This window comes from Peromyscus eremicus, chromosome 6, assembly GCF_949786415.1.
Source record: "Peromyscus eremicus chromosome 6, PerEre_H2_v1, whole genome shotgun sequence".
NCBI classification, from domain to species: domain Eukaryota; kingdom Metazoa; phylum Chordata; class Mammalia; order Rodentia; family Cricetidae; genus Peromyscus; species Peromyscus eremicus.
Genome location: NC_081421.1, coordinates 103,199,168 through 103,227,122, shown reverse-complemented (window position 1 = coordinate 103,227,122; position 27,955 = coordinate 103,199,168). Strand labels below are relative to the sequence as shown.

The window sequence follows — 27,955 nt, the reverse complement described above, 5'->3', positions numbered from 1 at the left end:
TCTCATGTGGGTGACTTTGAGATCTGGGTCTGGGAAAGAGGTTAGCTAACTTGGCCTAGCACAACCTTAGGTTACTCGGAGCTGTCAAGTATACCTAAATCTAGGAGCTGGTGGTGTGCAGTGAGTGAACCCGTGTTATGTCATTTGCATCTAATGATACATTAGATGTTGCTAAGAATGGAGGGAAAGAACAGTGAATGACTCAGTTGCTCACTGTTGCACAGTTGTGCTGGTTCTCTGGGACACATCAATTGTCAGGATGAGAAAGTTTCCCAAACATGACCCTGTTTCTCCCCTTGACCCATTACTCCTTTTCTTGTAGAATGTTGAGTCAACTCCAGTGCTCTACAAGTTATGCTCCTACTGATGCTTCTGCCTCTGAAAAACAAAGGCACAATGAAATAGATCATGACAACCACTCATTCCTGAGTAGGCCATGTAGGTTTCAAAAATTCTACTTTCTGGTTCACAAAAAGAATTTGGGATTTGTAATTCAGTATCCATTTACTCATTTATTCAAGTAATGGCTGACATTTCCTATAGGCCTGCTATTGTGGGTACACAATGGTTGCAGATCAATAGCACTGAGTCTGCTATGGTGAACATGATAGGATCTTTTAATGAGAGTATAGTATTATTCTTCAGTAACATTGACCCAAAATGTTCAGAAAGATACAAGGTACTGTTGGGACATCTAGAAGGGGATCTTGATGTGAAAAGTTATGAAAGGCTTTCTGAGAAAGTGATATAGGTTGGCAGACTAAGATAAGAAAGATTGTCGATCATCAGGAAAATCTGTAATGAGAAAAACAAAACCACCATCTTTCTTTTAAAAGAAATAATCAATTTGCAATTTTGAGCATGCTATCACAACCATAATATGGAGGATCAAGAGAAAGGGCCAAGGCATCTTGAATGTTTTCCACACACAAGAAGTATTAAACACACTCACACACATGCACACAGACACTCACTCAAATAGAACCTCCTCTAGACTTTATATTGATGAGAACTAGTGAGACAATTTGGTCAGTTAGATCCATGACCACAAAGCTGCAGTCCTGAGAATGTCCCTGCACGAGACAGAACATATCAGAAGAGAATTCTGGCTCTTGGGTTCTTGTTATGTCTTCCAAATGAGCACCCACTACCTGGAAGCTATACAGGGGATATGAGGATATGAGGATGAGGACATGACCCAAACCAAGCGGAAGCACCTGGCCATTTAGGGTGGTCAACTTGACTGATCTCAAGCATCACCAGTTTCTGCTTTCAATCTACAAATGGACCCCAGACCAGTAGCCTATTGGCAACATTTCTGGGGACTCAGCCATGTTATGCAGGAGCTCTGCCTTCAATCTCTCAAGCTCTTCAAATGCAAGAGACAAGAACTCAGAAGCAATGGACTCAACTGAAGTGTTGTGGAACCATGAGCATTCAACATTCTGACTACCCAGAGGCTGAGGAGAATGCTTCCATTGAGTTACCCACTTTTTCCCACAATCCATTTAGGCCTACATGTGTTGCTAAGTCCTCACTCTTTAAAACTCTAAAAAAGTCATGTCAAATAAAAATATTTGCATAGTAATAAAACAGAAGATGTGATTTTATTATTCAGAAGTCTACGTAGGAGGGCACATAAAATAGCAATAAATAAATAATACTGGGTTATCTAACAGAAATACCAATCCTTTTTCAATATCAGAAATACTTGATAATTTGAAATTCTTTTTCAGAATTGACTGAACAGCAAGACATCTTCTGCCTACAAATCTAATAAATTAATGAAAATCATCATAAACATTATGTGTTATTGTAGATGAACCAAATATATTTTTTCTGGCACCTAAAATGTTTACAAACACATGTCTAAAATGAAGAAATAACAAATAACTAAGCAATAATTCAAAAGATAAACTCTGCTGTTATATTCAAGCACAGAAAAAAGTTCCCATCGTTTCACAAGAAGTTTTTAATGTGCACTTCCTTGACTAATGCTTACTTTGTCATGTTTTTAAGCTCTGAAATGTTCAAAACTAAAAAAAAACAGTGGGATTCAAAAGTAACGCTCAACTGAGGAAGAGCTTGGGGTGATTGCCACTGGCAGCTGTCAGAACCCCTGAGAATTGGCACAGCAGTGTGGGCTTGGAAAGAGGGATGGGAGAATCTGGACTGGTTTATATTTTTGAAATATTATTGCAAACAAAAAAACTCCCTAAAATCCATTAAAAAAATACTAGAAATGTGCAGCTGGTAGGAGAGAGGGGAGATGTGCTCTTATTTTAAGCATATGTATTAATTATTGAACAAAGCTGGGTAGGAGTTTGCAGCTGGAAAGTGCAGGAAACTGAAATTTTAGTTGAGAATAAATTCATGAAATTGCACTTCAACAAGGGACCTTGCAGCTGGGTGGGGGCAAAGGGACAGTGACATTTTTTCACTCCAATAAATATCTGAACCCTTGCTTTGACACAGTATTGGAAAGGATGTACTGGCGTTCAGATCAAAGTGGAATCAGGCATTCTGTTGAACACAAAATAATCTCTGCCTTCTTGGCTAAGCTGAAGTATTCCTTTAAATGACTATTGGCTGTCCATTTTCTAGATCTCTGTAATCTGTGAGAATGCTCCTAGAATTATAGAGTAATAACATTTTAGCCCATAGTAACTGTCCCTCTCTTCCTAAAATTTGTAGTTCGAAGGATTTATTTTTCTTGGGAGTCCCAAATAATTTTGCCATCTGTGAAGTTTGCCATCACATTATAAACTCAAATAATGTGTGTGTGTGTGTGTGTGTGTGTGTGTGTGTGTGTTAGTCCTCTCATTTAAATTATTTGATTTATCTACCAGTAAACTGTTTTCTTAAAAAGCAGGACCCTGTAATACTTAAATGTGTGTACACAATGGATTACCTTTTTATCTAAATTACAATCATGATTCTTGAGTAAATCCTTGTCTATCAAAAAATTATTAAATGTCCCATGGTTCCTTTTCAAGGTGCAGGTTAACCTTTAACAAAACAGCTAAATGTGAAAACCATGGGGCAATAGACAATTTTTATTGCTATTTTTCTAGATCAAAGTAACCTACAAGTATATATACCAGTGTTTTTCTTCTCTTGTTTTTTCTTCTCTTCTTATTAGACGTGTTTCACAATGAAGTCCTGGCTGACCTGGAACTTGTAATGTAGTCCTCGCTGGCCTTGAACTCACAGAAATTCACCTGCTTCTGCCTCCCAAATCCCTAGCCTTTATCACTATCTTTACAAAACCTTTCACTGTTATAATTTTAGAAAAATAGTGTTATGTTCAAGCTTATTTAGGGGACATTTATGCCTTTTCTATGCTGCTGGTTCTTGGACAATCATCATGTCAAAATTCCTGAATAAATATTGAGGGAATACATGGGAGTAAAATCTTATTTCCCACAATTCAGTCTGATTTTCTGTCAGCATCTGCTGATCACTTGCACAATATTGGTTCATATGATTGTGTAGAGCCTGAAAGCCCAAATTAAGCGACCAATACTGCGAGTTGTTGTCTTTGAAGTGGTAGATTTGCTTTATTCATTTCTGAGAAAATACTCCAGTCTAGACACCCTTCATGTATTTGCCTGCCATTTTTTCAGGTAACATTTGATGTCCATGAAGAAAGTACCAGTTCAGCTGACTGCCCAAGTATTCCTCCTGAAATACTTCATATACTGTAATGTAATTTTATGTAAACTTTAAAGTTTATTTAAAAATATTTTAACTTTTTTTACTGCAACTTAAGAATTATTACCCTCTGCATAAAAGAAAGAAGCGGGTTCAGTAACATTTCAGCACAACGATTCAGGAGCATTATTTGTAAGCATATTTGATAGACTTCATGTTTATGTCAGTTTCAGTGTTAGGCGCTCACAATTTTTCTCTGCCCTCATTCATTATAAGTTATTCCATATTTTTATAGTTTCCTGGGAAACAACAGCAAAAGGGGAGTGGCATGCCTTACAGAGGAGGCTGCTTCTGGGAGCTTTGAATGCTTTTCTGAAAAAAGGCTGTTTCCAGGGTAGGTGGAAAATACTCAGGACATCATTTTGACAGAGATGGTGAAGAATCAGAGGGATACAAGATTTATATGTCAGGAGAATGTTCCAGAGGGTGGAGTGTGTGGGAATGGGAAAGAGATTCATCACTAGCCAGGGAGGAGACTCATAAAAACTTTCGCTGTATTCTCTAAGTTCCAAGTTCTTTCACCCAACTTTCCCCAACACTGTTTATCATGATGCTTTCAACATATGGCCTCTAAAAATACTTTTACAACAATCTCACTTTTCTCCCAACCTAATATTTTTATTCAATATTTGGGAATTTCACACAATGCAACCCATTAGATCACACTCTCTTCCTAGTCTTCCCAGGTCCACATTCCACCAGGTCCACATTCCACCTTTGTGCCCTCCCCACCCACGGAAAAAAAAAAGAGAAAAAAATATGCACCAAGTCCAAATGTGTTGCCCATATACTCATTGGGGCATGTACAAAATCCCAGTGGCCATCCCCTTAAAAAAAACTGAGTCCTTCCCCATCCTTCACCATACACCAGAAACCATCTACTCTGAAGAGCTATGCTTCAGCACTCCCATGTGCTCAAAGGTATTTCCTCATGCTCTCATCCACACTTAACATACCTGAGTGGAAGATGCCCATGTTGCCTAGTAACAGATGCTTTCCTTGTGTTGATTTTTTTTTTATCATAACAGTATTCTTAAGTGTTTTAGGTTAACAATTAAGACTATGAGGCCACCATCCAACCTAAGAACTAGGATGTACTAGTATCTTGTTTCTATTTAGAAATACCTTCCTCACTCCAACTCCCTTCACTCTTTCCAAAATTAACACTATTCTCCATATTAACTATTCTTTTATTAACTAATTTGAAAATTTAATATGCTACATATAATGCCATAGTCGCTTTATTTCTGATCCTCATTATAGTCCTCTCTACCTGTAATTCACTTACACATGTTCAATCCCCCAACACATCATGGTGTGACTATACCATAACCTATGTAGACATTTTCTCATTGTAGACAATAAACTTTTAGGCAGTTTCCTGTCTTATTATTACAAGTGGTACTTCCATAGTCAACCTTGGGTGCTGCTTCTGAATATGCTCAGAAGAACCCTACCTAGGTCATCAAATATGAAAGTAAGTATTTCAGTGTTTAGGGTTACAAGTCATGACAAAATGACTGAAACAGTTTCATCCTCATGAACCATGTATTAAAGTTTCACACATACACCTATTTGCTTCATGTTACCAGTTTTAATACCTGAAAATCTAATGTTGTAAATTGAAGGATCTATATCTCAATTTTCATTTGTTATTTTAAACTAATACAATTAGGGCTCTATTCTAATACTTACTAGCTACTTTTATTGGTCTGATAAATGGTTGTTCATGGGGCTTTACCTAGTTTTACAATTGTTTATCTCTGTAGTAATGGTTAGGGAAATATGTATCTCCCTAGTAATGCCTAAAAGAAATGCCTAGGGATTTACAGAGATTTGTTGTATACTCTGGACAGTAATTTCTAGTCATACAAAAGTTTGGTTGGCTCTTTGTGCTAAATACAAATCCAAGTTAGTGCCAATTTTCTGCCTTTTTATAGTACATTATTATTATTATTATTATTATTATTACTATTATTATTTGGTTTTTTGAGACAGGGTTTTTCTGTGCAGCTTTGCGCCTTTCCTGGAAATCTGTACATAGCCCAGGGTGGCCTCGAACTCACAGAGATCTGCCTGGCTCTGCCTCCTGAGTGCTAGGATTAAAAGCATGTGCCACCACTGCCCAGCACATTCTTATTTTTTAAAGGAGTTAGATTCAATTTTTATATATAGTAAAATTATGAGATAGTGTTCTGGTATAATTTTTCTCACATGCTACCCAATGTTTTCAGCATCATTTTTAAATGGTGCCTTACTTCCTCACTGATCTATGTGTTGGTTTAGATCTATGTATTCTGGTCTGTTTCATTGGTCAGTGTTAATGCCACAGTGCCACTTGACAACCTGCACTTTTTTTCACCTAAGCATGCAAATTCTGGTTCCTAGAAGTGGGATGCGAGATTGACTTGAGGTTGAGACAGAAGAAAATAGTTCTAATCATTCAGATGAGATACAATTTTCTTAAATGTCTGTGAATAAATATTGAGAACATGAGTAGAATTAAAGAAGAGACTTAATACTTAAGATAAAAAATTATTATCTACAATAAGGAATGTGATGAAGATGCCCTGACACTTCTTAAGTGAGATAATTTTCCTTAACCCTAAGCAAGGCCTGCCCATTAAATGAGTCAAATTGGAACAAAGGTATTTGGAAATCTTGGTTTAGGGTCTGAGTCATATGTTACCATAGCACTTCATGATGTTAATCTACCAATACACAATCATCATTGTTTAGCTGCTAACATTAGCTGGATGTATGCCCAGATACAGAGAAACTAAAACATACACGAAAACTGAAGACTAATTTGGGAAAACATCAAGAAGATAGTTGTGTATGAGTTTTGATGTCGGTTCGCCACTTCAGGCAATGTTTCACACTTCTCTTTCTCGCCACCACAGAACAGGCTTTTCACATTCCGTTCTTTTTATAGGATATGGTTAACAAATGATATTTCAGTACTTTTTCTGCTTTGCAGTGGTAGAGTTGATGATTTAATTGGTTTCTAGAATATCCATTTTTAAATGTTATAAATGTAAACAGATAGAACAGATGCAAGACTTTAAAATAAAGATGTTTTTCACATTTATCTGAGGTTATTTTCTTAGAAAGATCTGCTTTGTCCTGTGTGTATCTCATCAGCCTGATTTAAATCCCTAGGGTAGCTCCCTGTAGCCTAATATGAAGTCATACCTTAATAGATAATGGCCCTTTTAAATCTAAGAATGTATTTCAAAGACAGAGCTAAGAGACTTAATTAACTCTTAGCTAAAGAACTTTCCTAATGGGTGGAATATGGATAATGGGTACAGATGGATACAATTGTTGTAGAGCAATTACCAATGCAGATCTTCCAGCAGTTGTGATACAGAAATCAGGGGTAGGGATTGTTAAGGAAAAAGATAGATTTTTGGATGTGCTCAGAAGCAATTATCGATTCCTGTATCTATTATGTGGCTACTTGAGTTCAAAAGAAAGGAGTTATGCCTAGAAATATGAGAGTCAATGGTATGTACATACAGGCATTTAAATCTAAATTATCATTAAGTCACAAGAAATAATACATATGATGAGTTTGTCTGGTTTATTCTGAACAAGCCTATGTTGTTTTGTTGGTCATCCATTTCCCTCAGTACTCAACTTTTAAAATGAAACTGTGCTTCGTAATGTGGTTCAGAATGAACTTCAAGCTCATCATTTTATTCAACAACCCACACTTTTTGAGAAACAGGATTGCTCTTCAATAGTAAATGATCCTTCCAGAATAAGGGCAAGAGAGGGATGAAGGCACTTAGAGAAGATGAACTTCCTGTTCCCAGTGCAGCCAATTATCTGCCCCTGTTAGTTTAAGCAGGATCCCTTGACTCTGCATGGCATAGTTGAATGAAAATAGGTAGGTTTAAGTAATGAGACGTACTTTTCAAATTTGTGTTTTTGTGAAAGAGAGAGAAACAGAAGCAGGACATAAGCAAAATCTGCATGTCTGAGTTGTGGTCCACACCACTCCCCTTTTGCATCTCCAAATTACTTTTTTCCCACTTGGCTATACGCACTATTAACAGCTCTTACAAAGATAGAAAGGAACGGGAAAGTTCTTAAATATTGCTTTCAAAAAAAAAAAGCCACAGTTTAAAAACATCTGGGCTCTGCACTGGGAAATAGTTTTGGTGAGACTGAAATGATTATGTAAAAGATTATGCAGAAGGAGCAGACAGTAGGTCTCTTTGTTATTCTATTTATGAACCTTTTACTTTCACAGTAGCGTTTGTCAAATGCTGTGAAATGTGTAATAAACCTGTCCTGTTTTCCTCGTTGAAAAATGAGACTTATTTGAAACCCTTGAAGACTTTCTATGCTGGGCATGGGATTGCTCAATCATCACCCATGATTACAAAAGCCACCCATTCCAGTGCAATTTTTAGCTGTTTGTTTGCTTGCTTGCTTTTTTGAGTACTGCAGTATTGTTTCTCTCAGTGGGACAGCCCCGCCCTGGTGAGAAGCACCCCAAATTCTAAGAGGTGAAGGAATAAGTCACAGTGGACAATACAGAATATAAACAAAGAAATTAATACCAAACACTTGGTCCTGAGACTTAGACCAAACCATCCACATCCTCTGTCCATGCTCCATCTAAGCCAGAGCTACATTATCACCTAGGTTGGTCCAAGCTGATTTAGTTAGGGAGGTAAAGCTGTTGTACTGGGAAAATAGCATCATTGTCAAGCCATACTTCCCCATGGAGGGGAGTGTGGTGTCAGAATTGCAAGAAGGTCCAAATCAGGACACCTGTGTGCCAGATCCACCCAGCTGCACCCGAGGGCCGTCCAGCGCTGCCTGACACCATCTGCTCGGCACATGAAATGCCAGTTTCTTGCTGAAGATGGGTTTGAAGGATGAGAGTCTTTAAAGAGAAAGCTCACAGCTCGGCTGTGACATCCTCAAACTTTCTCACATTTTAAAATAAACAATTTTAGGAAGAGGGGATTAAAGGCTTATGTCTGAGAGATGACAAGGAGGGTATATTGTGAGCTCCAGAAGCATTGCCTCAGAAGTCCTCCTTCAGATCGGCATTTGGCTTTTCCCTCTGGTGACGGATGAAGTATGACTGTACTCTTGGAAAATTCCAGGTGTTAAGCATGTGCAAATTCCAAACATGCTCTGTGTTCCTGTGCCTGGGTTTGCAACAATCAGACCAGTAAGGGAATAGCTCTCTTCTCTAGCTCATCAGACACATAACAAGACTCTTGGCCCACACCTTCACTTCCTGTTAGAAAAAAAAAGAACATGGAGGACAATCCAGACTCCATAGAATCGTCAGAACTTACTGCCCTACCCCACCACACATATCACTAACACCTAGAACAATATACTTGTTTGAATTTAAGGGTTAATCACCTACAAACCGTCAGCATATACCTATTTAATAACCCATCTTTCAGTAGGTATGAGTAATTATTTTGTATTTAAAATATTATGTTTTTTTTCTTTCGCTTAGCCTTTGGGGATATTTTGTTTTGTTTGTTCTAATTTTTATGGAGATTTAGAACATGCATCCTTTTTATAATTGTCTTCCAGGGATAGAAGACAGGAACATTAATAATTTTCAAAGTTTACAGGCAAAATTCTATTAAAGTTATTTAAATTTATAAATCAAACCAAAGCTCCAGTATGGTGAAAACAACCTTTTCCACTTTTACAAAAATGAGGAACAAAGTTGCCCCTCCATTTAACCTAACAAAGCAAAAGCATCTTGTATCTAAATGGAAAAAAGTAATTCTGACCGTAAGGCTGAACCTCCAGAGAATCAGAGGCCTTTGTTCCCTCCTTCTTCAGATTTTCAGTGAGTGCTTTACAGGACACCCAGAAGCTGGTAGGGTAGAGAGAGATTAAGCCAGATTTAAAGAAAAACCCTGGGAAAATATAGGTGTTCAACCAATGTTAGTTGCGTACAGCTTCTAGACGACAGACATCTACTTCTTCTTCTCAGATATCTGATGATACTGACACTAGCTGGGAGGGTGTTGCTAAAAATACAAAGGATTTTTCTAGTGAGACCACATTTAGTGCCAGGCTGCTTTATGCATGGATAAACAATTACTATGGTTTGCATTTATTCTATTTGATTTGTGTGTGCTTGAGTCACAAGCAGCTGTCCGTGGTTTTGTTCCTACCCCTTTCATGTATCTTAGCTGCAGACTATCACTCCTCCGGAGCCCTGCAGTCAAGCCCACTGTGATGATTACTATTGGCATTTTGCTAAACCTGATAGCATGGATTTGAAATCAATAATCTGTTCACTGCTTTGGCCATGCTCTTTCTTAAGATATTTTAAACAGCTCCTTCAATTTCCAGAATTTCCTCCTCCCACCATCAAAGCATCCTCTCCATCCAGTTCTTGGCTTTCCCAGAAGTGAAATATGTTTTTTCAAATAGAATTATTGGTGTGGTTGAGCCACACTATTCTTTTTTCATGTCTTCAATGAACCACTGCTGTATTTTTTTTGTCCTTCATATTGTAAGCTCTAGGCCATCAAATATAGTTTCTCTTTTGTACTGAAAGCTTGTACTTTCTAACAAGAAAAATCACAGTACACACTCCAGTGCAATTTGTAATCAATTAGTGGGTGACCTGTACCCTAAGACCTGCACATCAGTCCCTCATGCTTTTAACAACCAACAGACCCTAAAATTCAGCTACAATGCCCTGCAGCTGCTGTGGCTAGGACCCCCTTGGAAATGTCACTTCAAGAGGATTTTCTTGTTTAAAGCTATTCCCTTTTTAAACACGTTGGAGAACATACCTGTGGAGCAAATAGACAAGCAAGGAAGTCTACAAGGATTTCCAAAGTATTTTGGAAGCATTGTGTTAGTTAAGCAATTCCAAAGACATTTTTACACAGTTAAGAATTCCAGATTTCCTCTGAAATTATAATATGTTTACATTTAAAAACTAACCCAAAATCTTCTTACAGACATTGTTTTCTTTTCTTGGTGCATGTGTTTTAACTAACAAGTTACACGTGAAGTACCCTGTGTCACCAGATTGGACTCCGGGGAGTTATACTGGGTGTGACCTCTTCCTGCCTCTTTCAGGGAGAGTGGGCCTGGGGTGGGGAACATACTTCTAGCCTACACTGGAACATGGTGATTCTCTCAGAAATGGAGAGCATCTTATAAAAATTCTTCCCAGGTTTTTTAATGGAGACCAGTTTACAGGATAATACTTGAGATCTTCTTTTTTAAGTTTCAGATTTTATAAAGCCGAATGAGGCTTTCCGTGTTAAACTGGCATTGAGAGGATTACAGTCACAATACTGCCTTGACTCAGAATGGCTTGGGGAACTTTTTGGAATTGTTTTTGGAAATAGACATCATTGAGTATGGGCATTGAGTTTATGAAAATAACAAAAAGCCACTATGAGACAGGTATTTTGAATGTGATATACTAATCAATATGCATGACATTGGTTATAGGGCTCAGAAAAAATAAACATGTGAGTTTCTTCTGAAGTCAGTTTCAGAACAAAGGTCTACATTCTAACGTCATGAGAAAGAAATTTCATAGTAGCTAATTTGGAAAAATATATGTGAATATACTTTTTAAAATCTATGACAGCCGGGCGGTGGTGGCGCACGCCTTTAATCCCAGCACTTGGGAGGCAGAGCCAGGCGGATCTCTGTGAGTTCGAGGCCAGCCTGGACTACCAAGTGAGTTCCAGGAAAGACGCAAAGCTACACAGAGAAACCCTGTCTCAAAAAAAAAAAATCTATGACAAAGTTTAAAATGTATCTATTAAATTGCTTTCTGTACTGTATTTCAGCCCACATACTGCTCCTGCACTTCCCAGTGGTGAGATCTTGGGTCCTTTGGTGCTGCCATTGCCTCCATCAACCCACGCTGAGGTCCCCGAAGATTTCACACTCCATCTTCGTTATTTCTTCTCATACTTCTAATTCCTTGTAAGCTGCCTCCTCCCACTAAAGTTTCTTTGGTATTTTGTAAATTATCAAATTAGAATCAGACTTTCTTGGGGAACAGCAAAACATTTACAAAGAGGAAAACAGTTAAACTTTAACTCCTGATAAAATATTTGGGAAATAAAAGGCAGAGCTCACTTCTTTATTTATCACTGTAGTATCAGGGACAATCAGATCTTTGATGGCTGTTTATAGTGACAGTCTGTTCCTACAGGTCATTCTCACTGTCTATTGATGCATCTGCAGCATAGTCTGTCAAAAATGATTAAAATGGCTTCATTGCATTTTATATTAATAAGTAAAGATTATTTTCACAGTGGTTAATATCCAGATTTGTGTCATTCATGTGTAACAGAAGGGATAATGGACTTAGTTTTAGATAATTGAAGTGAGATAGATAACTAAGAGAGTCAGATTAAGTATTCATCCCTAGAAAGCTTGATGAAAACTCATTAAATTTTCCAGGGCCATTTCTATACTACGTGAAACTGGGAACCTCTGTCAACCTCAGTATTTCAATGGATTCCTCAAGAACGCTACATTGGTTTCATTGCTACATATATGAATGACCCAGCATAACATATGTGTCTTAATAAATGCTGGTTAACTGAAATCACAGTGTCTAAGACTCTAAGACACTTACAAAGAAAGCAATTAACGAGCTGATTGATTTACCTAAAGAATTAATTACATTTGAATTTTCAGGTGTATCAATGAAAAGATCTTTAACTTGTTTCTCTGGCCTCTGATGTATATGAGGTGGCACAGTATAATAATAAACTATACAGACTCAAGGAGGACTATTTGACTTTATTTTGTTTAATTTTTGCAGTGCTGTGGATTGATCCCAGAACCCTGTGCATTTAAGACAAGCACTCAAACAGTGAACTGCATTCTCAGCCACAAGACTGCTTGACTTACACTCCAGTTCCGCCACTCATGTACTATATAATTTGAGGGACTAAATGGGGGAAGTGATATAACCATATGAAACATTAAGGTTACCTTTTATGCTTTAGAAATGGTCAGATGATGGAGAATAGGATAATCAGATTTTAACTTTAGAAAACTCATTCAGAGATAATGTGGAAGACATCTTGCAGAAGTATAAAACATTGATAATACTTTATGGAGAATGATACTGATGTCCTGTGAATCTAGACAGCAACTAGATGACAATAAAGCAGCAAATAATGACTAGCAATAAGATAGGAGAATTAAAGGAGGATTGCCTTGGTGGAGGATAAAAAAGAGAATCCCTAGCATGTTTCTAGATTGAATAATTAGTTGGATATTGACAATAACAAAATTTGTAAGGAGTATAATAAGCAAAGTAAGTTTTGAATAAATAAATAATATTTAGTTTTGAATATATTTGATTTAAGTCATCTATCAGCTGTCCAAACATATATAACTCCTAAGAAAATAAATACATAGATCTGTGCCTGAAAATCTAAACTTATAACCAAATAGCCTAGATTACTTTCCTGTATTTTTGCCAGTGTAGAGTCTCATTTTATGGTTTTTCAGTAGATTGTAATCATTTTATTTTCTTTATTTTATTGAAGAATGATCATGTTTATAAAAGCCATTACATGTTCTCATTTAACGAGGAAACCAGAAGTCATAAATTATGCTCCCAGTAACCTGAATTAAGACTGTTTACTTATTTTGGAGAACAATTTTACTTTACAAAACCCCCGTGAAAAGGCATGGAAGAAACTTAAATGCATGTTGCTAAGTTTAAAAAGAAATGAGCAGCGTGCTATATGATTCCACCTGACTAAGATTCTGGACAGCACAAAGTTATCACTAGTTGGCAGGGGACAGGGGAGAGTGAGAAATGCAACGACTTGGAGAGGGCAGAGGCTAAAGGTCTATTGTCACGTTACTTCACTGCTCCATTTTCCTGTGACACTGAAATTGTTCTGAATGTGAGGTCTGTTAAACTAATAATAATTTTTTAAAGAATCATATCAATTTTCTGAAAATAAATTTAACCCCAATATTTGTGTGTGTGTGTGTGTCTCCATTATATTTATGACTCTGAGATGCCTGCTCATGTAACATGGATAATGAGTTACTATGGAATTGAGGAGGATATTACTCAACAGAGTAATATATTTTCAACAGCTTTGAAAAAGAACCTCTTCCCAGTCCACCCACTTTTCTTCTGTCCTGGTCGATGTTGCTTCACATTAATGAAGCTCAGCTTTACAAGGAGTCATTTCCCTGAAATTTATGCATTCTAAACCTGTGGTCTGTTATGGGTCCAAAATATAGCACTCAAGGAACACATCTTAGGTATGACAGGAAGAAAAGCAGGCTCTTCTTGAAAGTCACAGACAGAGCATTGTAGTGGCAGGCAGGGAAGCTGCTTGTAGGAAACAAGCATATGAACAAATAAGTGTTTTATCAGAACTGTGAATATATTACCATGACACTGAGATTTTAAAAGAAAATTCAAGAAAACCCAAACCCATAGGTCATAATAAAAATAATTTAAAACCTGAAAATACTTTCCACTTTTATTTTCTTATACCTATACCTTTTTTTCCAGAAAAAAAAAAGTGTTAATCATCAGTGTGGAAACTATAGTCATGATTTCAGAATCATAATTTACTTGGGCTGATTGTCTAACTTGGAATTAACATTCATAAATTTAAGATGAGAAGGTCATATGTTTCTCTTTAAAGCAGCTTTTAATGATGTTAACTGCAAAGAGGTAACACTTTCTGATTTACAAAGACAGAACAGAAAACTACTGAAGATGCAATGATAAAAAAGCATTGGGTGTTAACTGATTTTCTTAAGGTCCAACACATATTGGTAATTCTGACTACTATACATGTGTCTTCTTTCTGATTCACCTCCTGTGCCAGGTAGAAATTGTAACCATCTTCAATAGCAAATTCTGAAAAACTGTAGGATAGTGCAGATGACCTGTACATAGAAATAGGATGCTAATACAGGGTTTACAGATACCTGCCAGAAATGTCGAAATAGCAAAGGCCCATAACTATTGCTCACATCTGCTGGTAGTGAGAGAGAAAGACATTAAATATATCTGCAAGTGAAGAGATCCAGCATATCTGGGCCCATGGCTGGCTGAGTTATAAGACAATGGAAGAAGTTTAAGAGATGGATGCTTCTCTTCACAAGACTTTCTCTCTAATACTACCATGGTGAATTCTGAATGTCTTCAGAAAATGATGCTGGCTGCTAAGAATAGTGCCTGAGGTCGCTGAGGAACACAACTAATAGTTTATTGGCTCAGTGACATTCAAACAATAGGTTTTAATCACTAATTCAAGCTGTGATAACCAGCATTTGTAAAAGAGGTGGATGAGGAAGGCAGAGGAAGAAGAAGAGAAGGAATTGATGATAAGATGGGACAGAAAAAAAGGAAAAAATGAAATTTTTAAATGTACTTCATTGCCAATTATAATTGAATTTATACTTGAAACATTTTGGAGGACTGTGACAGTAGAAGGTCACACTGGATCACACTGTAAAATACATTTCTGACTCAGGAAGAAGTTTTAAAGCCATTGGCCCCTATCCTGGTGAGGCTTGGACCAAAGTCAAGTAATTTGCATCCTCTGTAGCATCCGTCCTGGCTTCCTTTGTGATGCTGGCCACTGCAGTGCGGATCAGCCAGGCTTCTTGCTAATCACATTATGAAGTGTCAAGCCTGAGAAAGAAGTGAGGACAACACAATCTCAGCCATTTCCCTTCATTAATTTTGTTGAAAAGCTACAGATACAGTTGTCACCACGACACTGTAATCTTTGATAACACATTTGAATATACACAAGTTTGCAACCGTTGAAAGAACTATGCATAATTTGTCTCCCACCAGTTTTTTTAATCAACTCAAGAGAATGAATTTAATTCTTACACAGAGCTCAGATGGCACAAAGTTCACTGAAAACATGGCTTTTACTTATTTGAAAGGTTTGTATTAGAGTCAGAGGAGCCAAGATCTAGTGAGAATTCTTTTGCCGTGGGTACCATCTGTGCACCGTTGAGCTCAACCTCACTCCCTCAAATATAAGAGGATGAAGTAAAACTAAATGATTGCCCATGTGCGACTCAGGTATTCATTTAATCTCTTGTATGAGATCTTGCAGCATTTAAATTTGTAGATGATGAAATTTATTTTGATTTTTTCTATAAATACATCCATCTTAACAATGGTTAAACACATAACAGTGACTTTATTTGGTTATCAAATATTCAAGCATTCTTTAAGAGTCAGTCCATTTGAAAAAAAAGTTAAGAGTCTTCACACTGAAAATAACAACTGATCTTATAGGATAGAGCGAAAAATAATAGTCATTCTTTACTATCTCATTCAAGCTATACAGAAAAATAATCTGTTATTCAAACTATTTTTGGACATTTTATAATATGGAACACTTTATAGGAATAAATCATCATCGCTATGTGTGCATTCTGATCAAACAAACGCCATATGCACCACAGAGCAAAGTTAAAAATCATGTAAGTCCCAAGATTTCAAAACAAGAGAGATTTTAAAAAGACAAAAGCAAAGCACCCATCCTGGTAGGCACCCCCTAGCTCTTTCATCACCAGGACAGAGACAGTTACACAAAGGTGAGTGCTTGGTGGCCTAAGTGCTGGCAATTTGATGTTAGGAGCGAAAGCTTTGCACTTCGTTACTGAGGGTTCATTTGTTGTTGCTGTCATTTCCGATGTGGTTTCCAAACTTGAGGGGAAGGCAGAAATCTGCGTAAGTAGCAAATGACTCTAAAAATGGAAGGTCCTATCTTTCATTGAGTGAAAGCAGGAGAGAAACAAACAGAAAGAGACTGTGAGAAGCGCCCATGTTTACAGGTAGATGGCTACAGCTGGCAATCAATAGAGGAAATAGAGAAAACAGAAACAGCACAATATTGAGATAGAGGGAAAACGTAAGCATAAGGAATTAACAGCAGAGCCTAGAATGCAAAGATAATTGTTGGGGAGACAAGGACTTTAGGTTTCACTAGACCACCACAAATGCAGATCAAGCCACACTTAAAGGCTGTGCAAGAGAACACCATCGTTTGCAGACGACCACAGTTTCAGGTGGTTTGAAACTGAAATTTTCCTCTGCGCTCCCATTTGGATGAAGGCTTATATGTCATCCTTGACCAGATAGAAACACTATCAGCTGATACTATTGTTTGTAAGAGCCCTGTTAAAAGAAATTTATTTATTACACCCTTCTGTGAGTTGGATTTATTTCTCAACATTATTAAAAATGCTTCTAATTTGTATGAATTATGAAAACATCATTCAAGGTGGAAATGTCAAAGCTAGAGGAGATGGTGTGGAAATAAGACACCTCCAGTTTATGGATCCTTCTGATAGAGGCAGCAGATATGCAAAGACAAACGTCAGTGCTCTGAATTCTGAGCACAATATGTGGGTCCAGACACTCAAAAGCAGTTGAGAGTCTTGCACTTGAGAGACTGTCTTAGCTTTAAATAGCATCAGATTAATGTTGTTGGAGCAGACTCTACGAATATGCTCAATTATTTTGATTCCTGTGGTTAAGTAACTAATATTGCCTTGGGTATTAAAACCCCAACTTATTATGATTGTATCCTTGAAGTCTGAGCTATTCTTGCTTTCATATTCATTCCATAATTTTGCCAGTTAACCAGTAATGAGCTAGCTTCCCTTGTATGACAGTGATGTAGTCACACTTAATGCCAGTGTTCAATGAGAAAAATGTGACAATATCTAAGTTGCTTAGTTGGTCTTTTTTGTGGTTCTCAGCCTCGTATGAGTTTAATTCTTCCCTCCATGCACACCACATAGTTTAGTCACTTTTCCTGTACTTGCTAAGGAAGATTAAACAGACTCTTCTTTGGTGCATGGATACTTGATTGTACCTGTTTCTGTACAGCCTGAAGTAATGACATCAGCATTCTAAGATGTTTTTATACATGTTAGGCTGTGTGATTCTCATTCTTACCCATTCACATTAATTAGTATTATTATTGGCTACCTGTTGTTATCATGATGCTGTCATCATGCTGATTGTACATATATAAAAAGAGCTAGAGACACTAAATGACACTTTCCAAAATATTCAGCTAGGCAGTGGTGAGCTGCCACTCAAAACCAGTTAGGAAACTATAGGGCAATCTGATACTCTAGCAGGAGGCTAGGAGAAAGAAATCCAAGGAAAAAGCAAAAGCAATAAAAAGTCTAAATATAGATCATTCCCTCCATATACCATGAGAATAAGGGATGCCCTAGAAGAAACACCATGGAGGAGTCCTGGTCTCATGGACGTGTTTATGTTCTGAAACATGTGTAGAGGGACATGTGCTATTGGCATGAGAAAATAAAATCTACTCAAGTAGTGCTGATGGCACTACTGTAACCTAGGTGGGAAAGGGGTGGTTATGTATGTGTGTGTGTGTGTGTGTGTGTGTGTGTGTGTGTGTGTGTGGCTGCGTAGCTGTGTATGGCTGTGTGTGGCTGTGTATGGCTGTGGCTGTGGGTGTATGAGTGTTTGGGCACACATGAATTTTCCTTACTCATAAAATCTGTGAGAGGTAAGTAGAGACAGAGATAAAATATACTGCTGTGTTGTCTGCCTTTATAGTCACAAGCTTTGGACTACTTAGAGTGAGTAGCAGTTGGCAGCCACAGATGGCTTGTTTTCACTGTGTGTTTTAACACAGCTGTGGGTAAACCCACATCACTACCCAATATAAGAGACACTAGAAAAAATGGCTACATATTCTTCTTAAATACAGAATAAGAATAAGCTTATCATACTAATATCAGAGCCTGGTGATTAAATATACTAGCTCAAAAATCAGACATTCTAGGTCCAGGAATTTTGATTTCTGCACTAACCACTTTATAAACGATACAAATTGCATAATCTCTAGCTCCAGCTATTGTTTACATTTTATTTGTGTGTGTGTGTGTGTGTGTGTGTGTGGCTGCGTAGCTGTGTATGGCTGTGTGTGGCTGTGTATGGCTGTGGCTGTGGGTGTATGAGTGTTTGGGCACACATGAATTTTCCTTACTCATAAAATCTGTGAGAGGTAAGTAGAGACAGAGATAAAATATACTGCTGTGTTGTCTGCCTTTATAGTCACAAGCTTTGGACTACTTAGAGTGAGTAGCAGTTGGCAGCCACAGATGGCTTGTTTTCACTGTGTGTTTTAACACAGCTGTGGGTAAACCCACATCACTACCCAATATAAGAGACACTAGAAAAAATGGCTACATATTCTTCTTAAATACAGAATAAGAATAAGCTTATCATACTAATATCAGAGCCTGGTGATTAAATATACTAGCTCAAAAATCAGACATTCTAGGTCCAGGAATTTTGATTTCTGCACTAACCACTTTATAAACGATACAAATTGCATAATCTCTAGCTCCAGCTATTGTTTACATTTTATTTGTGTGTGTGTGTGTGTGTGTGTGTGTGTGTGTGTGTGTGTGTGTGTGTGTGACCTGTGTGCAGGTACTTAAAGAGGCCAGAAGAGGGCATTAGATCCCCTGGAAGTGTTCATAAGGCAAATGTGAGCCACTTGACTTGGGTTTTAGAAACTAAAGTCTGGTCTCTGAAGAGCACCAAGCACTCTTAAATGCTGAACCATCTCTCCATCTAGCCCCATGTTTTCTTCATGTATCTTCATCATTTGGAAAAGTAAGAATATTAAGGTTAGCTTTGAGCTGTCTAGAAGATCAAAAGAGTTAATGCAACTAGGGGTTTGGAGTCATGTCTGACACAAAATGGTCAATCAATAGTACCTCTTAGTAAAATTTAATATGTGCTCTAAGTATTTGCAAGCTGTTTAAGAAATTAATACATTTGATAATAACTAATTCTTCTTGTCTCCAGGGGAAAGAACATGTGCTTTATCTTATCCAGATTATAAATCATAATATTGAAAGTTGATATCTCTTTCCCTCATTGTGAGGCTTTGATTCATCTCATCATGTGATGTACTTATTCACTCATTGATTTTTTAAATTTTTGTTTTGTACAGGATAGGGCCATTTAATGGGTAATTGTGAGATACTTGAATTTAAATTATTATGTGTACCAAATTATAATATATTAACAAATCAATTAAATTAGATGCTGCTAAAGGTTTGAAAGAAGTAATGCACATTGGTCCTGTTACTTTGTTATATAAGCAAGTTAGCTAGCAATCTCTTAAAATTTTACTATTTCCATGTAGTCTTATTGACTTGATTTCTGCAATTCTAATTTGTAGTCCAAAGCTAAATCAAAACTAATTTTAAGATCTCACAAAAATAATCTGCTTTATAGATTCAGTGGTTGTGGAACAATGCTATTATAGTTTAAGCTAGTTACTTAATTAACAGTACAATAATTTCAGTATCAGATTGAAGTCACTAATCTTAAAGATCTCTCTGATTCAATTTACCATTAACCAGAAAATAATTCACAGCATAAACACTCCAGAATGATTCTGACTAGATATTGGTGTTGTCTGCGGCCTTCTTATTATTGAATCAGAACCAAAGTAGGCAGTGACCCAAAGTTGTCATCATGAAACACTCATTGAAAAGCCATTATTTTAAATATTTGGATGGTGACATTTTATCCTGTGGACAGATGTTCCTATTTTAAAAAAGGGGAAAAAAAGCTTCCCAAATTTTATATCAACTGACCTCTTTGTTTGAAAGAATGATTTGGATTTGTTTTAGTAAAACCAACAACAAGGGAAAATAAGATGCTCTGTTCCAATTTCTATGCACAGACGATAAAAAAAGAAGAAAATATTGATAACTTACCTGAAACACTAATACTAAATTTCATTATGCATTCTATATTAAATCTTTCTATGCAACCTTAAAATGCAATGCCAAAGAATGCAAAAATAAATCCATTAATTGTTACTAATTTCAGTCTGTTTTGATTTTCTGATTTTAGGGGAGGGTCGAAAAAGAGAGAAAAAGAACACTAAGTTGGGTGGATAGGGAAGTGAAGAGAATCTGGGAGGAACTGGAAAAAATGAAAGAATATGATTAAAATATATGAAAAATAATAAAAATTACTAAGAGACTCATGCAGACAATTTGTGACATAAATCTTACCAATTATCAGATAAATAACAGGAGGTGGGTTTATCTCTTTTTATAGATGAATACAAGCAACTAGAGGTATAATGAAGCAAATCAACTTTAATACGTTTTCAGGGAGTCACCAGAAGAAATAAGATTGTAATTCACATTGACATTATCTTTATATTAAGGAATAACTACCCATGAGAGGGCTGACTTTAAATGCCAAATCTAATAATTACTATAAATCTCTTCTAAAACTCCACAGATGACTTTAACGCACATTTTAGTCGATTGCATGCATAAAAAGAGTGGACACAAACACTCTCCTGAGATGGAATATGCTGTTACTGTTCTATGACATTAACTTTAACCATAGATTTGAAACAGTCGGGAAAGGAGGGAAGAGGGCAGAAATCTGTATCCGACGGAATAATAAAAAAGTCTACACTCAGTAAGAGTCACAGCTGGAGTGAATTTAAGTCACCTTGTCCTCTTGTTCACTCTTGTCTAGCACAAAAATAAAATGATGGATGCTTATACTTAGATTATCATTGAAATGCTTCTCCTGCTAGTCATGGTGACCTTCCCAACTGTGTAGGACTTACCATGAAAGTGATGGAATATAAATGTAGATTCTTTCAAAATATTTTAAATTATTTTTGAAAACTTAACTACAAAATGACACACTTGAATTGTGATATCCAACAAGTATTAGCAGGTTATTTATTTCTTAGCAGGGAGAAGGTGGGCTAGGGTTAAAATAAATCTTGGATAATTTCAGAAAGCGAGGTGAGCCGCTACAAAGAAAAGACGACGGTGTAGTTTATTTTAGTGGGTGCTCTCATGATTCTTCACAAGTGCAAATAGATACCGCATTTTTATTAAAGAAAATGAAATCTACCAATATTAGTGATCTCTAACCAAGTCTCCCAAGTTCTAAGTTCAGTGAATTTCAATAATTCCTTACTCAAAACATAATTTCATCCAAGCAACTGCCCTTCAAGTATCCAAGTTCTATTCAAAAGTCACAGAATCGGGATTACATTGAACTAGCTGAAGATTCTTTTTTACAAATATGTAAAAACAATGGTCTTCAAGTTCTTAAATATAACCCTTTGTCACTGATCAATCTACCTACCACTGTTAGAAATATTTGAAATTGTATAGCTTGCATTCAAGTTAAATACATCTACTAAGAAGACCAAATAAGATGTAACAGAAATGCTTAGAAACACAAATCTAGAAGGTTTTTCATTCACACACAAAACACTGTGAACTGTAAAGGATAAAATGATTGTTTAATTGCGTTGGTATATTTTTAAGTTCATTTCAGAGGTGGCCCATAATGTTCAATATGGAAAATGGTAGAGGAGCTATCAGGCAATAGCATAAAAGCGTATTTATTTCCATGATTTTGAAGATAGTATTTAAAATTACTTCTGGTTTCAAACATGTGAAATACTCCCCGTAGGAACTGAAATACAGAGATATACGTATCAGTTGTGGAACTTGATTTATCCTGTACACGTATACGGCATGCACTATTTTTTAAAACCCATTCACAGTGCCAGAAGAGAAAGTTAAGTTAAAAATTCTGAATAAATCATGAAAATCACCTGTCCTAGTTAATTTGTACCAATTACCTACATAGTACCACCCTCAATTTTCCTTGTCAGGTCCCACCATAAGCCATCATGGTGTCTTGGAAAGAAAGCTGAAGTGTTTCTGTGTCAGTTCCCACCATCAGCGACACTAGGGCCCTACAACACCTCTGGTCAGCAATGTGTGTTTTCCCTCTGTGCTCTTTCTTTCTGAAAATGCAAGGGTGTGTTTTCTAGGAGTAATTTACAACCCACCCACAATTCCTACAGACAAGAAAGAATCTATAAATTAAGAACGCTTCTCTTCCATGAAATCGGGCTGAACCGATTCTGGGAAACCCTGGAGCTTCCTCGGTCCCATTTTCACTTTTGCGGATTAATGAAAATTATTATATTTCTTTTTAAAAAAAATCATTCTGCAACGTCAATAAAATTTACATTTTAACTCATTTTAGCTCCCTATTCTGAACTTTTAAAATAGATAGTTGTTAAATTTCAGTTTACTAGAAAGAAGATCAAAGACTCAGATTCTAATCTCCCGATTGGAGCGGGGTTTTATCCTAGAAAAGCTCCCCCTGTATCTTAAAGATAGATATTTCAATGTCACCAGTCACCACTAAAGGCCATAGACAGAACTGAACTTCTTAGGCCTTGGGTGGTAATATGTAAACAGCTGTTTTCAGCAGCTGACACTTTGTTTTCAGTCTTCTCAACTGAACTTTGCTATCATGGCAAGCAAAACTTTCTGGGCACCGACATCACTGTTCTATAGATTTCCCCTCGCCCCCACCTTAAAAAAAAAAAAAGCAGCGTCATTTCTCTTGGGTTGATTTTCTAATTTATATCCTATTTGTGAAATTATGAATACTAAGACTTTTGGAGACTACATATTCAATGGAATAAAGAAGATAGAATAATAAATGTTAAATAATTCACTTCTCTTCTTCAAAGAAGAATCACTTCTCTTTTGATGTGAATACATGCTTTAGACCAAACCACAAGTGAGAAGACAGAATAGATACGATAAGTCCTCCTGGATATCGACTCTCCTCCTGCCACATACCCTGACATTTTGTTTTGCTTACTCTTAATTCCAGCTGGTTAGACTTTTTCACAAAGCTATTGTCACATTTTAAGAATCTCTTAGTTATAGTTAAGAACCTAAAATGGAATATATTTTATTATGCAAAGCTCTGAAGGGCATATCAGGAATTCAACTTATTTGTAAAATAAATAATTAGATATTCAATTTGAGGGATGAAGTGTAGTTGCAAACTCTTTAAAAAAACATAGTTAAGAAGGTCTTTCAGAAACAGAAAAGATAAGCCATAGCAAAATGTTAGCAAAATATAAAGGGTAAATTAGACTCAGAGATACGTTCTTTAGTCCTGTCTGTAAGGCACAACAGGTGATTTGACAGAGGACCATCAGGAATTGGGGCCCAAAGTTATGTCAGAAGTAAAGGTACATTGTAGACTCTCCGGATACGCACTGATTAGAAGAGAGAGCAGCTATGTCCTTCTGTTCTTGGGAGAGCTAAAGCTCCCTCAAACTAAGATGGAGTTAGAAGTGAGCACTCTGCAGTAGATTATCTGTAAATGTCCTCTCAGCAAGGACCCCAGCTCATGATGGCCCCCGTTGGTGATGAACTTCCAAAGAGAATGTTAGGTTAATTGCTGTTAAAAATGTTGGGGTATATCCCATGGAAAAAGAAATAGTAAGAGAAGTGGCTATGTTGGTGTACATGTGTGTGTCAGAGAGATAGGATGTGCAAAGATTGTGTATGTATGTACTCATGTACATATATGTATAGTTTGTTTTTTTTTTACTCTCCGTAAATTCTTCTAAAGTCCTGAGTTTGAAGACTTTGCAGTCCTTTGAGAGAGGAGTTGAAACCAAACACACACACACACACACACACACACACACACACACACACACACACACACACCAGGCATTGCAGACCATGAGAGGGCAGTAGGGGGCCAAGTTCAGGCCAGAGTGAGAGTTCCCTGGCTGTCCAGCCTTAGCTGCCAGTCTTCTCCCTGCCTCCTGGGCTGTGGGCTGCCACAGCTGCAGACAGCGCGCTGAAAGCGGGTGCAGCCTCAACTCTGAGGAACCCGAAAAACCCGCATCTGCTGAGCTTGGAACTCCCCCTGTGGTTGACACTTGTGCGAGGTGCTTGTGCTGCTTGGCAAACTGGCGGAGCTGTGGTGGTTCCCAGTGCCCACAGAGCCCCCTCTCCTGGCCACAGCGCACCGACCACACTTGGTGCCCAGTGCGCAGGCTTGCTTAGCTCTGGGTGTGTGCGACCCTTCACAAATGACTGTCAATTTATCTGCCTGTGCGACAGACACCGAGACACCTGTGGCAAGTTCCCTCTCTAAAAATCAGTTTTGGTATCGCTGCTGTGTTGCAGGCACCTAAGAGGCTGTCATTGTCCCTTAGTTATTTTCTGCCTCACAGTTGATTTATGCGCAGTTCTACTTGCGTGAAAAAAAAATGCGAGTATATTGGAGATCTTGCTTGCCAGTGCAAAAAATTTGACAGAGAGAGAGAACGCGAAGGAAAGCAGGTCCCCTTCTAGGCAGTGTGAAATGTTTTGGGCGCCTGGGATTCATCTTCTCACTGAACTGTTCATCCCGCGCTGACACTTAACACCAGTTGTGAGTTTGGGGCGCACACAAACATTTCATTTGAAGATGGGGAAGCAACAGGCCCTATTTTCCAGAGCTGTGAAGATTAAACCAGTGAACACCCAAAGCGTTAGAATCAAGGCTAGCAGGCACATCTCAGCTGCTTTGCCAGCTGCTGCTCACATCCATTGCACCCGCTTCTTAGATGGAAGGACCATTCTGGCCACCCTGCCAAAGAAACGCACTAGATCTTGTAAAGTACCCATGTCTCAACGCAAATCTACCCCCGTTCCCGCTATAGACAAATATCCCAGAGACCAGCAAATCGCCCAGGTCGGGGTGCCCATGCAGACCCAGCTTCATGAACCCCCTCCCAAGTAGCCAGAAGCGCCACACCTGGCTAGGGTAAGGCTTTGATTCTTTCAGGGGGCGTAAAGGCGAACTGCAGGCGCAAAAGCTCTGGTCCCTACTTCTCCTGGCTGAAAGTGTGTTTGAGGGGGTTTCCTACCTGCCCCAGGCTTTTGCCCTTCTTGCTGCCGCCGAACGCCAGTCCTTGGTTCATGCCCGCAGATCGATTGGCAGCCTGAGCAGGAGTCTCCCCTCCCAGAGAGGACTTGATGGAGTTGAGTTTGGCCCGCGAGCTGCCTAGCTGTGAGCTCTCCACCATCAGCACCGCGGCCAGTAGGAGTAGGCATCGGGACGAATCCTTGCCCCGCATCAACGCGGCCATCTCCGGGTGAGGGGTTCCCGTGGTGGGGTGGAGCCCCGAGATGTGAATGCCAGGAGAGAGGAGGACGCCGACACTCAACCCCTCACGTGGGGCGCGTGGGCTCCTCACAGACACCGTTCCCCCAGCCCTTCTTGGACCAGGAGCCCAGGACTTTTAGAACTCCGTCTCGAGCTTCCAGCGGGGAGCAAACGCGACCCTACAGAGACCCGCTCCTCTGGCGGGCAGGAAGTTCTGCAGTCCCTGGAAGCAATCAAAGGGCAGGCGCCTTCTCGCCAAGGAGGCGTGACCCAAGGTGTTAGGAGACCCAGCCCGGCAGATCGCACGGCCGGCGTCGCTCCGAGTTCTACACCTCTGAGCTCTCGCCCGATTTTCCGCGGTTGAATCCTTCTTCTTAGCGGCTCACGAAGCTGGGTTTTCCCCAGCTTCTTTCCCTTCGGCCTCGGTTGCTGTTCCTTCCTTTCCTGGGCTTTAGCTCTCAACCTTTGCACCACTCAATTCCCTCTCTTCCAAGTCAGCACGCTTTATAACTGGTGATCAAGAGTCACCCGCCCCCGACCGGACTCCGGAGATCTGAGGCTAGCCGAGGTCCCTGAACGCACACTCCCACTGGTGCGGTGAAGAGCTGTCCCTTGGTTCACACCGAACACTGCCAGCGATGCAGTGATGCGCTGCACAGAGGGCCAGTACTCTCTCTCTGCTCTCCCCCGCCCTCTTCTCTTTTTATAGCTTCCACAGTGGGTTTTTCCTCCGCCCCCAATTCAAGAGTGACAAAGAGTGAAAACGTTTCTCTCACTCCCCCCACCACGCTCCCGCCTCCCCTCCCCCCAGTAGGCGCTCTTTCTGGGACTGCCCCCCCTTCCTCCCCACCTTTCCTACCCTCCCACCCTTCCTTCACCCTGCAACTGAAGACTTGGGGTTCGCCTCCAGAGCCACGTGTGGGGAGCTCTTCGTGGCTGATCACTGCTCTGGGAGTGATTGGGAGTTTGGAAATGGGAGAAAATGAAGAGGAAAAGTTGTCCCCCGTTTGTGATGACTGCCACCAACCACCGTTTCTTAATTCTCCCACCCAGCTCCAGCCTCTAACTAGGAGCTCTGGAAAAGCCCTGGAGAACATCTGTAAGTTAACTTGGTGGATTGTGTGCAGCCTAGTTTGACTTTAGCCTGTTGCCTCTCGGTTAATGTGCTGTGTGAGGCTGACCGCTGTAGGTGTATCATGTGGGTGCACATCGGATCCTGGGGGCGCGGGGGGGGGGGCGCGGGGGGAGGGAATCTGTAGAAACCGGGACCAGAGAACTGAGGAAAGAGAGGGATAAGGGACCATTCTTTCCCGTTTGAAGTGCTGGCATCTTTTTGGTTTCCTCATCCCCTGCCTGTTCCCACACACATATTACACATTTGTCTATCCACGGAGTGGGAGGAAGGGGATAATATCCCTGGGTGTGCGACCTCACCGCCTGATGAGGCACCTTTATGATGCCAAAGCGATCTCTTTGCAAAGAGGAAATCCCAGGCAGGAATAAAAAGCCTAATGGGGAACCGGGTGAGTGGCTAAATAGGCCGGAAGCTTCTGGTACTGCCTCCTGCGCTGCGCCCTCCCTCTCCTTCCTTGGATAGCCTTTTGAGTCAGTCCTTGAGGCTTTTCTAAAAAAGCCACGGACAACGCAGGGAACTACCGGGACGCGCCTACCGGCTTGCAGCACTTGGGGGCGCCAGCCGCAGCCATCAGCCCGGCTCACAAACACTGCTGGAGACAAGCATTGCCAGCAAGCTCTGGGTTTGGAGAAGTTTGGTGGTCCAGGGTGATGGAGCAAAGGTCTTTACTTGTTTCATTAGATGGAGCTCCCTCGTGCAATCACTAACAGTGTCCTTGAGCCACAACTTGGAGTCGGGGGTTGGGGGGGTGGGGTGGCCTTCTGTGAGGAGCAGATTCCAGCAGCACACTCTGGAATTTTTGGATTTAACTCTCTTCTGTCAAACCTGATTCTGGCATATATCAGTCTGTCCAGGAGCCGAATTTAACATGTCGCTAAGGGGAAGGTTAGTGACTCCAGTATTTTCCACCAAACATGCTAAGACCTGAGGTGTGCATTCAGAGCTGGGGCGTCCCTGGCAGAGGCAGCTACGCACTTTGCTTTCCCGACCTGTGAATCAGCCTGTCCTGAAACTTTCCATGAACACGGGGTGGTGGCCATGATTTTTTGTTGTTG

The 27,955-nt window shown here is 39.2% G+C and overlaps 1 protein-coding gene across 1 annotated transcript in view; it reads right to left on the bottom strand.

Moving 5' to 3' along the window:
* Dkk2 (dickkopf WNT signaling pathway inhibitor 2) overlaps nt 1-26,423 on the bottom strand; it is a 99,106-nt gene extending 72,683 nt beyond the window's left edge. The window contains exon 1 of the mRNA XM_059265017.1: nt 25,527-26,423. Within this exon, the coding sequence (XP_059121000.1) occupies nt 25,527-25,748 (222 nt within the window). The 5' untranslated portion in view covers nt 25,749-26,423. The remainder of the gene's footprint in view (nt 1-25,526) is intronic.
* Between the last annotated feature and the right edge of the window lie 1,532 nt (nt 26,424-27,955).